Source organism: Perna viridis, chromosome 1 (assembly GCF_037379345.1).
Source record: "Perna viridis isolate PV_CMFRI_1.1 ecotype Kerala chromosome 1, ASM3737934v1, whole genome shotgun sequence".
NCBI lineage: Eukaryota > Metazoa > Mollusca > Bivalvia > Mytilida > Mytilidae > Perna > Perna viridis.
The window spans coordinates 21,217,778-21,234,288 of record NC_142445.1 but is presented as its reverse complement, the minus strand read 5'-3'; the positions used below and the strand labels follow the sequence as shown (position 1 = coordinate 21,234,288).

General features: G+C 32.3%; 1 protein-coding gene across 1 annotated transcript; it reads right to left on the bottom strand.

Annotated features, from left to right (window-relative positions):
• Window positions 1-8,932: 8,932 nt before the first annotated feature.
• On the bottom strand, window positions 8,933-16,079 carry LOC148627744 (uncharacterized). The gene is made up of 3 exons (XM_088577805.1): window positions 15,645-16,079; window positions 12,293-12,420; window positions 8,933-11,103 (listed from the first exon to the last, which is right to left on the bottom strand). The coding sequence occupies exons 1-3, from the start codon at window positions 15,952-15,954 to the stop codon at window positions 10,960-10,962; spliced, it is 582 nt and encodes a 193-aa protein (XP_088433931.1). The 5' UTR covers window positions 15,955-16,079; the 3' UTR covers window positions 8,933-10,959.
• Between the last annotated feature and the right edge of the window lie 432 nt (window positions 16,080-16,511).

Here is a 16,511-nt window from a genome sequence, read left to right as displayed (position 1 = left end):
TTACTTTAACATAAATATATTTTCACTAAAGTTGAACGTGTCTTTATTGATACTTTTGTTTCAGATAACAAAGTCTACTTATCAGTTGTTTTGGGGTTTTGAACTAGCTTCTGTGGTTTTTGCAGGTTAGGAATTTACCCTTATTAAACAAAAAACATGCATAAGACAGATGTGTCATGATTTAAGGAAAATACATATACAATTTGATATTCAAATCTTTTTAATTGAACCTCATTATTTGTGCTGAAAACAGTCAACCGGAAAACCTAAGAAATAGTAACAGTCTGTGAATGAAGGTGAAACCTTATTTAAACGTGATTATACGTGATGACTTCGCATTCAAAATCGTCAAACTTCCTTTCATCTGTGGCAACATCCCTTCAGCACCTGCATATGGAGTGTTCATATCACAACTCATACGTTATGCCAGAGCTTGCCGAAACTACGCAGACTTTTTGTATCGCGCTAGAACTCTAACAAATAGGCTTCTGGAACAGGGTTATGTTGCTACAAGATTGAAGTCATCACTACAGAAGTGTTATGGTCGTCATCATGAACTCGTGGATCGTTATGGTGTATCCATCTGCACCATGAACACTGATTTATTCAACGGGTCATGGTTTTCATTTCCTTGTTTGTCTACCCCGGACTTTTTATGAGCAACTCGGTGGGTGTTTCTAGAAAAGCACAGGACGCTTACCCTACCAGTGCACCTGGTCCATGCTCCCAGTTTTTAGTGGAGTCCGAGTTGCTCATTTGCTTTTGTTACTTTGTATGTATGATTTTAGTTACTTTATGTTCTTTTGTCCCTGGATTACATTCTTTTAATTACCGCTATAACCTTGGTTCCCTTGATACTCTTATCTTAAAAAGAAAAGCACACAAACTGTTTAACGCTCAACACAGGATATAAAAGAAAACAAATACTATCTTTAGTGGTTTCTCGCTTAATTTGTTCATTCAAAATCCGATTTAAATTAACTGGATCAACAAGTAAGCTATTCATAATTCAATGTATAAATTCTGGACCACTTTTGTCCAGTGAAAAGCGAGGTTGTAAGCTCCATCGATTACGTTGCCATGGTTATGTACCATAGGTGTCACATAACGTCAAATTGAACTCAATACAAAACAAAATCATTGTCGAAGTTATAAAACCCTACTTGTTGAAGCCAACAAAATCACTCTCTGTGACCTCATCAACATTGGCCTGAGCGGCTGTTTGTTTTGAAGTGGTAGAATATCCATCAATCTGTTTTGGAGTTAAGGAGTATGATAGTTGACCTGAATTTTCGTCGAATTTTATTGTTTCAGTCATAACTACAGTATTATTTTTTCCATCAATTTGCCCTGTAGCAGGATGAATTTCGGAAAATACCTCACCATTTGAGTCATCGCAAAGTCCACACCAAAGTAGAAGTGTTATCAATAATGAAGTTAAACATATCGTCAGTACTGTTAGTATAATCATGTCCAGTTTCCAAAGTGGTCACGTTCAAACATCTGAAAAATCTAACACATAATCTATCACGAAACAAATGTATGAAGCTTCAAAAGAAAATCGCTTGAAACATAAGTTTTACTTGATATAAATCCGTTTGAATACAACGTACGTACTCGCCAGTTTCTGTACCAAATAACGAAACAGGTAAGCTAGCATTAAAAGTACAGAATTTCCCTCAAACTACTTCCAGATTGTACAATGTAAGTTTTCTTTTCAAATATTTTCCGTACTTTCATGAATTGTTATCGATAAATATTTGATCATAAATTTTGTTTAGATTGTAAATTTTGCCTTTAATAGGTTATCTCGTATGGAGATTTGATTTACAGTGAGTAATTCTCCATATTGTGTCATTAAGTGTAAAGTGCAAAATTTTTCAATGAGTATTGCAGATACTAACAGAAAACATAAAAGAAAGAACCATAGCTAGACAGAAAGGCTAATAAATTATTATATTTACATTCAAAATTGATTGGAAGTCATCAGCATTTACAAATAAACCAATTTAAAGCAGATCATACCTACTACACTGAGCATTCTTTTCTGTCATCTTACAAAAATCATAAAAACATGTATTTTTAAAGAACTATTAATGTTTACAATAATTTAAAAACATTATGTAAAAAATATTGTACAAGAATATTTGAACTAAAACACTGATCGGTAAAATTGCGAATATTAGTTGTATAAAGTCTTTTTTAAGGGGAGATTATTGACAGGAAGATATTCTGCAGAAATGTAATAGGAATTTTAGTTTTTCAAACATTATAGGAGAAGAAATTCTATCCACTATTTTATAATATGCGAAATAGTGAAATAAATGACAATTGCCTTTATGACGGCTTAGTAATCTCGAAGTCAAGTTCGGTGACATATTTTTTTGTTTTTTGTTACATTTAAATTAGGTTAGGTATGACATTCCATAGTTAAAGCAAAACATTTTATAGTGTACGCTTTGTATATTTTCTTTATTTTGAAAGCCAGAAAAAGGTCGTAATTGTTTCCAATGACATACTGACGTCTTCTTCCTTCAAACAGCAAAACACCACCACATTTGCGGTATCAAAATCCCGCCCATCTTTATGTTATAATTTCTAGTTTCAATTGTTTTTTTTAATGGACGACTGGTGTGTTTCAATTAGTACATGCTTGTGCAGATACATTGAAATGGTACCAAAAAGAACATGTTAGGTAACAAATTGAATGCGAATTATTCATCAATGGATGTATATGAAAGGGTAATAACAAAATTATTGTACTGATAGAATCTAGGCAATATTTAAAAGAAGTAGTCAAAAGGAAAGAGTCAGTGTTAAACCCGGAAAGTTGGAAATATGATGATCCGAGGTTGTGTAAATCAAAAACTGATGAACTTGTGAAAATAAGTAAAACTACATGTATTTTAGTATTATTGAAAGAAATATTTAATGACTTTTTTCAGTTTTGCATTTTAATACTATCATTAAATATTGATATTCAGTTTCTTTCAAAAGGATTTTATTCCTGCTAAGTTAAAGTAATCTCTTTATCGTTATTTCTTACTTCATTGCTTCTTAATTCGTATTATTTAATAAATTTATGACAACCCAAAGTGGACAAAAATCAATATTTTGTAATATTAGAAAATGAATTTTTAATATTACAAAATCTTTTTTTAAATATTAGAAAAGATTTCCGTCATTGAATACGACAAATCCATTTTTAATATTAGAAAATCATTTTCTAAAATTCAAAAATAGTTTTTTTTAATATTAGAGATTCATTTGAATTTTTAATATTAACAAAATGATTTTTGATATTAAAAAAGAATTTTGTGATATAAGAAATCAAATTTGTAATATTAGAAAATGAATTTGTAATATTAAAAAAATATTTTTTAATATTAGAAAATGCTCATTTTTGTCCACTTTAGCTTGACATATAAATTTGTTTCTCACATGTTTCTTTTAAGTTTTGTCGAGATTTTGACATTCTACGTCGGATCATGTAAAGAAATCTTACTTGTCTGCGTTACTACATGATAATTAAATACAAATCAAGTCATAGCTTTTCCAAGATAGGGTTGGTCATAATAGTCTGCTGTTTGGCAACCAGATTTTTACGAAAATTACGCAATCGATATTACCTATAGTTCTTGGGTCAAAAAATTGCGAAACGAAAATGTAAAGAAAATAATTGATAAAAGAATGAATCGGAACGAAACAATTCGATAAAATGAATCAAATCGTAATAGAAATATAATTAAACGATATAAAATGAAACAGAATGAAGCGAAACTAATTGAATAAAAGACATTTCTTAAGACATTTCGCACATTATAAGAACCATAATGTTTACCAGTGCCGGACAATTTGACCCAAAGACATTTCGGACCATAACAACCAATAATTCCATATGAATGCCGGACATTTTGGTCAATAGGCATATCAGACCATGACAATTAGTATAATGCTTTAGGACATATATCATTACAAAATTTACCATATTTGAAGGTTATAAGTAAAATATATCAAATCAGAGCTGACAAAAAGTAACAAAGTTGTTTTTAATTAATGTTTCTTCGGGAGTGTTAAAAGGTTTCACCAAGATCATATTACCAAAATGACATATTTTTATATATGATTGTATGTTGATATACATATTTGAACTTTGAATAATGTTTTTGCAAATTCATTAGGTAATTAACTTTCCTACAGAAACGTTCTGGCGTGTGAACGACTTCACCAAGGTATGTCATTGATTTTACTACAAAAATATGTTTTTTTTTCATTAGCAATAAATAATGATTTTGGCTATCTTAATATTACAAATTTTTTGTTGGTATGTGATAATAATGATGACAATTTATTGTTTGTAAAGATAATAAAAATCATACATGTAGTAGGAATGAAATGAAACCAATAGTATGTGATTGTCACAGTATTAAATTGGAAATTTTCTTTTCACACATACACATTCAAAACTGCATTCAATGCTTATCTTAAATATGGTAATACTTCCATGTCTGGTCTTTGACCCTGGATAATATTCTTTTGATTTCCGTTAGAATCTTGGTCCCTTTGATCACAGTCTCCTCGTTTTCCATCTAGCTCTACTACAGTCTTCAAAGGCAGGAACCTATCCGTCTGTTACAGTCTTCAAGGGCAAGAACCTATCCGTCGGTTACAGTCTTCAAAAGGCAGGAACCTATCCGAATGGTTTAAAATTGAATGGCTAAGTATAATGTATGCTTCTGCAGCTTCTTGGTTGCAGTAGCAATATCTAAAAGTCTTGTTAGTTTTACGCATAGCTGTGAAAACAGATATTACAATGGTATTAAAGTGTCATGTATCAATATTTTTAGTATTAGTAATTAGATGGAAGTATCCTTACGGTACATGATTCATACTGTTATAAATGTTATACATGTTCTAACTGTTTATAAAGCTTTTTAATTCTTACTTTGAAAGATAATGCAACATACATTGAGTAAATTCAATGTCTTACTCCCGTTATTATTCAATGTTCAAAAACTGAACCGTTTTAGCGTCAGGTATAGCGTTTAAAATCGATTGTAATCTATATCAATCATTTTCAAAATCGCTTTAAGAAAAGTTAAGACCATGCAGTGAGAGGAATCACGACATGACAGACTGACACGATATTCAACTATAGCCACAGTTTATAAAGAGAGATTTACATAATGAATTATTGAAATAAATAAAAACGTTACCATCAGACGAGATATAAGAAAAAAAAGAAAAAAAGTTAACAGCAAGAACGAAAACAAACAAACCCCGCCCCTCCAAAACATACAAATAAAACCGGAAAAATACAGGGGCAGTATTTTGATGCATTTGTATTTACAAAGAACCCAATGTAGCAAATACATTGTCTATTATACATGACATATTTGTTGTCATACCTGCGGATAAAGACAAAACAACATTTTTTTTGTCTGCCAAACGTATTACATTCAATGTTTATCATCAGAGGAAGACACAGAAAAAAAAATTGTGGTGATAAGACCTATGCTGCTACCACACTCTCTAAAGAAGAGATAGTGGAAAACTTAAATACATGCTATCCTTCTTTGGTCTCTCTACTATATGCCTAAAGGATTGTGATCTACCGTTTAAGTACTGGATCCTAAACTCCACAAGAACCTATACAAACAAAGCTGCATAGCTGGATCTGCAAAATGTACCACCAAACCTCTTTCAAAACTTTTGACTTCTATACTCACAGCTGTCAAAGAGGGTTCCACGACACTTGTTACTCCCTTAGTGGTATTAATTCAATATGGATCCTGAACACTTCGAAATGTCTTCGACATCCCCAATTCAAGATTATTATCAGAATACAAAAGTATTAAAACCTACGATTTTTCAACTCTTTATACTTTTAGTCCCATACTATGTTTTCTAAATGCTGGAATTTTTTGTATTTGTCCAGTGTGGCGGACGCGTTTTTCAACAAACGGTCGGCATTCGAATGAGAATAAATTGTGCTCCTTTATTTGCTGACCTATTCCTTCAATCTTATGAGGCTGACTATATAGCTGATCTGATTCAAAAGACGGAACATCGTTTAGTTAGATTCTTTAATCTTTTTTCCGCTTTAAAGATGACATATTATCGTTAAACAATCTTAGTTTCCAGGATTTGATACATTGCATCTACCCAAAAGAACTATAGACACAGCCTCGTATCTTTTCCTACACTTAGATATCGATTGTAAAGAAAAACTATTGAACAAACTATACGACAAACGCGATGACTTTTTATTCCATATTGCTAACTTTCCTTTCATGTGTGGCAGTATCCCTTCAGCACCTGCGTATGGAGTTTTATATCATACGTTTTGCTAGAGGTTGACGTAACTACACAGACTTTTTTGTATCGTGCTAGACTTCTTACAAATAGGCTTCTGGAACAGGGTTAATAGCATGTTACTACAAGATCAAAGTTATCACTACAGTAGTTTTATGGTCGTCATCGTGAACTCGTGAATCGTTACGGTGTGTCCATCTGCACCATGATAACTGATTTGTTCAACGTGTCATAGTTTTCCTTTCATATTTCGTCTACCCGGGACTTGATATATTTATGAGCAACTCGGCGTGTGTTTCTAGAAAAACAGAGGACGCTTACCCTACCGGTGCAACTGGTCCATGCTTCGAGTTTTTAGTGGAGTCTGAGTTGGTCATTTATTCTTTTTACTTTGTCTGTATTATTTAGGTTGTTTTATTTTCGTTGTTGTGTTTGTCTGGTCTTTGTCACTGGATTACATTTGTTTTACTTCCGCTAGAATCTTGGTTCCCTTGATTACTCTTCCAAATAAGTTACCCTTCATGTGACGCTTGGCACCTCGTTTTCCATGTCCTTTAATTCCTTTACCGCGTCCTGATATGTTTTACTGATTAAATTAAACAGTAGAATGAAGTTATCAGGTGAAAATCCGTTTAAGTATGGTCAAATAAAACAACAACAGAAAATAGGGGTCAGTCAGAAGTTTTTCTTACATATTCTCGAAAACCGTTACGTAAAGGTAAATTCTTTCAATAGGGTATGCAAGTCTCGTTCTAGTTTCATTTTTTTACCGGAATTTCCGGAACGTATTGAAACCGAAGACCGATCTGTATTTTATGGTTTACCAAATCTTCTAGTTTATGTTTTTTCTACATTATTATGTAGAAATAGTAATTTGTCATTTTTTATCGTGATTTTTTACACAGAAAGATTTTTGCCCTTAACACTGAATTCAACGCTCTCTAAATGACAAATCTCCATGCTTTTGAATGGTAGACTAGGACCCATTCTCGTGAAATCACGGGGTCACATGACGAGACTTACATACCCTATTGCGGAAATGATTTTTATTGTAGGGTCTACAAAAGCCTGCATTGGATCAAAGTTGTCAAACGACTCACTGTTAGAGTTATTGTCGTTGAAAGGTGAAAAATGACGTTCTTTTACAGTTTTCAGCTTGTTAAGTTTACGGGGATCAAATTTGACTGACGACTTCAGTTATTGTCCTTGAAAGGCAGAAGAAAAATGATGACTAAGCAGTTTTCAGCTTAAATCTTGAAAGCTATATGAGATACTGTAATATGCATGATGTTTCCTTGTTACTGTAAACTTGATTATAATTTTAAATCTAGGAATGATTCAGGTTCATTCAAACATGTCCAAAATACACTACTAGTCTACTTGTGATGTAACTATATTTTTGGATTCTGCGTTAAGAAGAGCCATATTGCATGTGAAAAACAATACCTTTGACAAGTTTGATTTATTATCCAAACGTCAAATATTGATTATAGTGTATTTTTAACCAAGTAGCATGACATCGTCCTCAATGTTTATGAATGACGTCATTTACGTTTATTTCACTCCCGGGTTTAAGTTTTCAAGCTGGGTTTAAGTAATATGTTGATCTTGATATTGTTTAATGTAAATGTTAACTCCTATAATGATAGCAGTTTCGATATTTATTCCGATATTTCAAACCTATAAACGTTTGGGTACTTTGACTGTCTGTAATGATGTATTTCACCACTTCACATAGCAACAGCGTCAATGGAAACGCTAGCCGATTAATTTGAGTTTTATACAAAAAGAACGAGTTCATGGAAGAGAACCACAGGGATCTTTACACAATTATGAAATAACATTAGCGGCATATCATGAGCCAAAGTTCCTTTGTTTGCTTACGTGGAATCCTTACAATGAGCCAGCGTATGAATAATTTGTAAGTTCGCCGAACATAGTAGATTGCATTTGGTTGCAGTGCTGTCAACATAATTTGAAATATAAGTAAACAACAATTAGAGGGACTTAATGCCACAAGAAACCGTCATTAATGCAATCTCCCACCACACCGATACTGTCGTTTGACGTTTATTGCATTTTACAATATCATACGATATTTTCCGCCAATATAGGAGCACCACCGGAGAAATTTAATGGGAACCTGAATTTGAATGAGTAAGCAAGGGAACCAAGGTTATAGCGGTAATCAAAAGAATGTAATCCAGGGACAAAGACCAGACATGGAAAACAGACATACACAACAAAGAACATAAAGTAACTAAAATCATACATACAAAGTAACAAACGTAAATGAGGAACTCGGACTCCACTTATAACTGGGAGCATGGACCAGGTGCACCGGTAGGGTAAGTGAGTGAATTACGAGCATTATTTATGGTGGATAAGAAATAAGAAGGGATTTTAGGATGTATGGTTAACATTTTTAAGGATCGTTTGATGTGGAAAAGGAACTATGAACTATTAACTTCAGTTGGTGAATACTAGCTCCAGTGCTGAAAGCTATTAGTATTAAAATTGGACTAGGATAAGGCAACATAACAAGTCACACAATGCATACGTTTATTAAAGACACACAAACTGCTATCAGTAGGGATCTATATCATTCTGTTATATATCCTGCTGAATAGAAAACGCATTTATTGTAATAAATTAATCGTTCATTTTAATTGGTTCATTCTACATGCTTATGCCTAAAGAATACACAGAAACGTAATATTTAAAACTGAGAGCCATCTTATCTAATGGCCCACTCGCCAGACATGTTACAATATAAAGACTTTTAAATGACCCTTATAATAAGTCCTACCAAAGTCTTCATTATGTAAAAATTGTCGGCAACTTCATATTAGTGTTATTGCCCTTGAAAGGTAGAAATTTAACCAGGTGAGCGAATCAGGATAATGGGAGCCTCTTGTTAAAGCTTTAAACTCTTGTTTTCTTCTCTTGCTTATAAGTTGTACAAATTGTACAAAAATACCACAAACTCACACTGTTCCTGGCATTAATTTTTGTTTTCTTCCTCTCCCATTGAAATGACAAAGTATATGTAGCATACTAATTCTAACGTGTGGTATTATTTCAACAGTATAGTGTATAAACTGTAGCATGAGTTGATAAACTCATTTTCAATGTTTCTACTTAAAATTAAAACTTAAGTCAAGAATTCTGAATTAATGTCCTTCTACAAGTCATTTCTACTTTCGCTGAGAAAATTGAGAAATTAAAACTGTACAAGCAATAACTTGGTGCCATCATACAAATTAAATTACTTGAATAACATTTTCATAAGAATATGTACAGAATAATGATATATACAAGATATATTTTTGTTTGTGTCAGAGTCAAAGGGCATTTACCATCGAAAGAGGTGACCAGACGTTCAAGGTAATTTTAGGCAACTTTATATTCAATGCATAGTGCAGAATTATCTTGCTGATTTAAAACGCATGCAAAAAAGTCCTGAAAGAAAATCCATTATATACACGAAGGTATATAAGAAAGAAATATTAAAAATAACTTCATTTTTAGAATAAGTAATTAGATATGTATTATTTGAAAGCAAAAACAACTGAAATGTATCATGACACAAGGCATTGAGAAAAAAATGTACATTCATAATGAATTCTAAACATGTTTACAGACATCACCAATGTACTGTATACTATGTTATTAACAAACTGAACTCACCGATAACGAAAAACTAATGAAGCTAAACTGATGCTTAGCGATTAACAAAAACATTAGGACGCTTTATAGTGATCAGTCCGTTCGTTTGTCCGTCCAATCATTTGTCCGTTACAAGTCATGTACAGGCTGTTACTTTATTGTATTTTTATATTTGGCATGAGGGTAGATAAGCTAAGGACGATGATGTAACCTGGTAGCTGTTGACCTTTGAACTTGAACTTTGATCTCAAGGTCACATTTCTTTTTTCAGGATATATTCGTGTCCAGCCTTTACCTTTTTTCTTTTTGTATGGTTTTTATATTGGGCATTAGTATAGATCAGCTCAAGACAATATGTCATCTACCATAGTCGGTTACCTTTGACATTGAACCTTGACATAATAAGGGCTTTATTAAAATTATGATTAATCAACTACTCCAGGACTGCAGCATGGATAAATTGAATGAACTATGGCCCTACTAGCAAAGGAACTGATTAAAAATTCAATGAAAAGTAAGAAGCAAATGCAAGGTAACAACATTCGTCCTTTTTTCAGTTTGCAGTCTGTTTGTGCTCATTTGCTTTTGTTACTTTGCATGCATCATTTTAGTTACTTTGTTGTGTATGTCTGTTTTCCATTTCTGGTCCTTGTCCCTGTATTAAATACTATTACTTGGTTCCCTTGATTACCCTTTCACTTTCCGTACCACCAAACATTATTTAGTTTAAACAGGATACACCTTTTACTTCGTTTATTAAAAGTATTACGAATAGTTTTAAAATCATGTAAATAAACATCTACGAAAGTTCCATGGTTGGAAAAAAAAAATAATACAAAACAAGCAGCAAAATCGAAAATATTTGAAAAAGCTCTGAAAAGTCTTTTACCCCCCCCCCCAAAAAAAAAAAAACATACACAAAATAAGAAAAAAACATACAAATTGAATGTTAAATTCAACCCCCAAAAAATTTCTTTAAGGATGTCCGCGTAACTGGAAATCCAAATGTACTGATCCCAGGTAATTGCTAGCACTGCACCTGTATATTCCGTCGTTGTAAGAAATATATCCATTGATTTCAAGTTTTCCATCACTTTTGATCAGGTTTCCATAATCAATCTAAGAAGAAATACAAATATCATTTATAGTAAGTTGATAAAATATTGAATGTGTTGGCGACTGTAAGGGAATAACAACGGCAGGTAACTGAATATACGATTTTTGTCTCCATGATGACACCTTTAAGAAACGAACATCACTGTAGTATATTCAATAGTATGGTTAACGCTTTGAACAAACAAGAAACAAATTAATAGGATTTACTTTTTAACATTTTTTTGAAGATTTATATTTTTCTTTTTCATTTGGTCAATCAACTGTTGTTCCCTTTCATCTTACTTTAGTTAGCTTAAAATTGCATAATAGATTCAGAACAAATCTTAAAAAGACCTCGACAATTGATACTTCAATTTTAGACCCAAATATTACATTAAGGAAAATGAATACTATCAAGTGACAGTTGTCCGACTGTAAAAAAATATATTTCTCATATAATGAATTTCTAATATTTTCCAAATGCATTAATAAAATTGTTGATTATCTTTGATGAACTCATTTTTGTCTTAAAGAATATATATGTTTATAATTTAGATTCACAGAGGCTGTTCTGTTTAAATGTTTTCTATTTGTTAGAAGAACAAAGAGAAAACTAAATTTATTAATAATATCTCAAAACATTTGTGTTTTTCCAAGAGGATTTCAACAATCCCCAAAAAGTCACCTAACGGTGTTCAAATGTCTGTATCATGTAAATTCTTATTGTTGTCCACATTACTGATAAGTTTAGCACATTGGTATGTATAGTTTCAGAGGAGTTGAACTGTCGAAATTCTCAACAAGAAACCGATTATTCATCAATAGACCCAAGCTCCGCGCAGCGACATTCGTTCGTTTCCTCTCTTACTTACTGCTGCAGACAGGACTTTCTAAATTATTTGAATCTAACGACGTTTGACAATCAGACAACGTCGCTTAAAATCATTCCCTTTTTCCTGACTTAGCAGGATTTTTGCATTTTCTGAGAAGGCTTGCAGCAGCGTCAGGAGTGAATTTCGAACGTCAGACACTGTTCGGAGCATGCGGCTGACCATCTTGTACAATTAAGCGGAATCAACACCATTTACAGAAGACTTCAAAATATTTTTTCAATCAACAATTATAAAATGTATCTTTCTATTCAATCAGAACAGCAAAGCAATCTCAGAAGACCGCTTGTGCAATGAAATGGATGCATATAGTATTAGGTTACCTTATTGATAGGATATACTTCTACTCTTGGTACCGGATATCCAATGACAATACAAGACACAACAACTTTGCTACCATATCTTTGATCGTTTTGGTGATCACACGTCAGAATTATTGGTTTTTCAGGCACTAAAAGTTAAATAAACATAATAAAAATTAAAAATACAGTAATTGTTTATACATGTTATAAGCCTACCTAAATGGCTACACGTTTAATGTTAGTTAAGTGATTCTTGCTTCAACAATAATCAAAACTTAATTGTCGACATTTTCAAGTGAATCCAAACTGTAAAAAATGTGCAAACAAAATACAAAAATCAGAACATGTACGTACGGGGCGCCGAATGGGATTTGATCTTTTTATAATCAAAATCAATTTTGTGTTCACAAAATTGAATTCCGTCATAACAAAATCATTTTTGTCGTACAAAACTATGTTACACAGACTTGTTTTATGATCACTTCAATTTTGTAATGACAAATTCATATTTTGAGATATAATTCAATTTTGTAATGACAAATTCATATTTTGAGATATAATTCAATTTTGTGAGACAAAAGTCAATTCTGTGTCACAAAATTCAATTCTGTGTCATAAAAATCAATTCTGTGTCAAAAAATTTAATTTTGTGTAACAAAAGTCAATTTTGTATGCAAATTAGTTTACTGAATCCTTTAAATATGCAAATGAATTCAAAATGTGCAGCATCATGTATATGTGTATTACAAACTTAAAGCATTCACTGCAATGCAGTGGATAAGGTACGAATATGTACTGTCATAATTAAGCACATAAGTAAAAAAAATATCGGATATCGTAATCGTATAACCCACTGTGTCACTTAATCTTAAATCTAAAGATAGATTATTTGAGTGTTTGTAAACAAAAGGGAAACGAAAGTTAGACACGTACTATGTCTGTTTTTCATCTCTCCCAACCTGTTCCACTCAACGAAATTTCTTGTGTCATATATCAAAAGAATCGGAATGAAATAAGGAATCTATCTGTATCTGGTAAAAAATCGTGAGGGATAGTGGAACAAAATAATATTTTGCCGACTTTGACAGATTAACAAATTTCAAGGCACTACGCATTTCTAATATGATTTTCTTGGCTAATCTGACATTTCATTTCTTTTTCCAGCAAAATTTGGGACAAATACATTAATACAAATTTTCTTGTCAAATGGTAACAAATTTTGTTGCGATCAATAGTTCGGGCAAAGCATTTTATAGTTGAGTTAAAAGATGTCAGGAAATGACCGTGTGATTCACCAGAAGAAATCCCAATAAATCGAAAGTAGAAAAATCGCGTATGTTAAAACCTGTTTTATCAAACAAATCTCATAGAAAACGTATAATAGCAATTTTAGTCATTTCAAAATCGGAAATCTGCTGTTACTATATCAAATGATGAGAAACGTTCTTATAAAATCGTAATGAGATAATTCATTTGAATATTCACAGGATTCTGTAAACTTATTTGCATACGAAATTGACTTGTGACACAAAATTGAAAATTTGTAGTATGTTATAAATTTTGTTAATCTAAAGTCATTTTTGTTGGACAAAATTCACCTTTGTCTGTAGAAAATTGAATTTTTGAGTCCCATTCGGCGTCCCGTAATACGCACATAGCATAAAATAAAATATATATATAAAAACGTCTCAGAATGTGACGACTCTATTCGCTACACTGCTCCATCGGATCAAATTGATACAGGAAAGATATATAAACGTATAGAAACGTCTGAAAAATTCCCAACGATGTTAGAACTGTCAAATTTAGAAGCAAATTTTTGGTCGTTCCCTCCGCGGGACTCGACGTACTACCATACATCATGTACTAAGTTACAACCCTAGATTAATCCTACGAGGAGGAATGACCCGGTCAGCGAAAGCTATACTTTATAGCCTAGCTGGCGGAATGGTCTAGGGCGCTGGACTTTGTGCAGGCGGTGTTGCCATAGATGTCACAGCGCTACGAGTTCGATTCCCGCGGAGGGAACGACCAAAAATTTGCATCGCAAATTTGACAGTTCTAACATCGTTGGGAATTTTTCAGACCTTTCTATACGTTTACATATCTTCCCTGTATCAATTTGATCCGATGGAGCAGTGTAGTGAATAGAGTCGTCACAGTTTTTTCCCGTTCTAATACAAGCAAAAACACACGTTGAACACATGTGTATGATAATTAACAGGTACATTTTGATATCGTATGAAGCTGAATCTATAAAACTATGACAGTAAACACGGTACCAATCGGCAACAAAATGTGGAGTAGTAATATATAGTTGTACAAATCATATGCGTATGTAAAGTACTGAAATAACGATTGCAAGAAGTCGCTAACAATATAAGTGACTGAAAAAATAATTTTCGAATTACACAAAATAAAATGAAGTGAACAAAGACGATGAAATAGTTGTTTATCAAACGAATCAAACAAACAAAGAACCAAACTAAAGAACTGGTTAACATTACAAAGTGTATATAGAAACCTTTGTTTGTCAACTGCTTTGCATTGAAGTACGAAAATCCGATATGAGAATGGTCATGAGGATACAGATTACTCAGGAAATGATTTTGATAACTTCGAAACTTTGGCCAACGCATCTGATATGCCATTTAATGTAGTAGATCTAGGGTACACCCAAAATTTTCCTATAATTCAATTGTCTTTATTTGCACACAATATCTAATTACCTATATTACATCTTTTGACAAATTTTTAAGAAATTTTAAACTGCAGATTTTAAACAATGAGGAATAAAACAATGCCATTTTACAAAACTGCAGGTTTGGCCAAATGGAAACATGTCTTTTTCGACTTTAATTAGGCCTTTTGTGTAACTCAAGTGAGCTATATTCGCTTTGGGTAAATATATGTTTTTCAACATTAGAGCATTCATTCGATTAATGACATTTCGAGTGGAACTATGACCTACAGCAGCTTTGATCCTTATCAAGATGTCGATATGTGAACAGTTGACGATACGAAGTTTCGATGACAGATGACATAACCTGACATTAGAGCGAGATCGTCAATTCGACAGCTTTTTTTTTATTTCTGGTCGGCATTTCGATCATTACAATGTATTTTGATGTCCAAAACAGCTAAAAGGTTTTTCTCCATTTCTTTTATTCTTTTTTTAATTTAGAAAATCAAACAAATTAAGTTCTTATAATAATGAAATAAAAAAAAATCATGTGTAGCTTGAGATCTGTATTTTTATTTGAACCGTTAAATTACAAAGTAATAGTGAATTTTTTTTTATCTATAGAAAAAGGCCTAATTTAGATTTAACCCCTAAATGAAAAAGAAATCTGACGAACAACAGCATGCATACCTGATGGATACAGTATTTTCCATTCCTTTTCTCTCTGTAGTTCATACAAGCTTCTTGACGGATCTAATGTATGTTCTAAACATATACGGAGAACTTGGTTGTAGCTCACAGATACACAATCTTTATCTGCAATGCAATGATCTGCACAATTCATCACAGTTGTATTCTGGTAGAAATTTAACACTCCAACGGAAGCATTAAGTTTGTACGTATCTATTACTGAAAATTTTTTTTCCTTAATCTGACTTCCTACATGAATTTTGAACAGGGAAAAAGAAAGAAAAAATGTTTTTATCCAAGAAATGCCCATAATAGATTTCTTCTTCCGTTTTCGTCTTTTTTTAAAAGAACAATGATTTATAACTTTAAATTGATATAATATGGAAAATCAAATTTATAACGTCAAATTTCAAACACCTCAATAGTTATTTAGTCTGGATAAGTGACAAATATCGAATAACACTGTAAAAAAGTAAACCGTTTCATGGCAACTGTATTCCTGTAATGTTGACAGAACAATGATGTCTCATCATTTAGGTTTTTTTTTATGATTAAAAACGACATATTAATTGATGGTTGTAATCTTGTGTTGCGTCGGTAGTATGATTGAGAAGAGTAGACAGATTTAAAATCTAATGATTATTCTTTATGGTGAACATTCCTTATAACTTTTGAAAATTCTCATAAAGAGTAATTTTATTATCAATAATTCTGACCTTTCCGTGAACTTTGAAATCTATCAGACAGCTTGAATATCCAATATTTTAAGGACTAGGATTTCTATAAAAGCCGAACTGGGATTCTTAAATTACAATTACAACGCCAAGCTGTTTTTTTTTATTCTTAAGAGGAAGACTTTATAGTAAA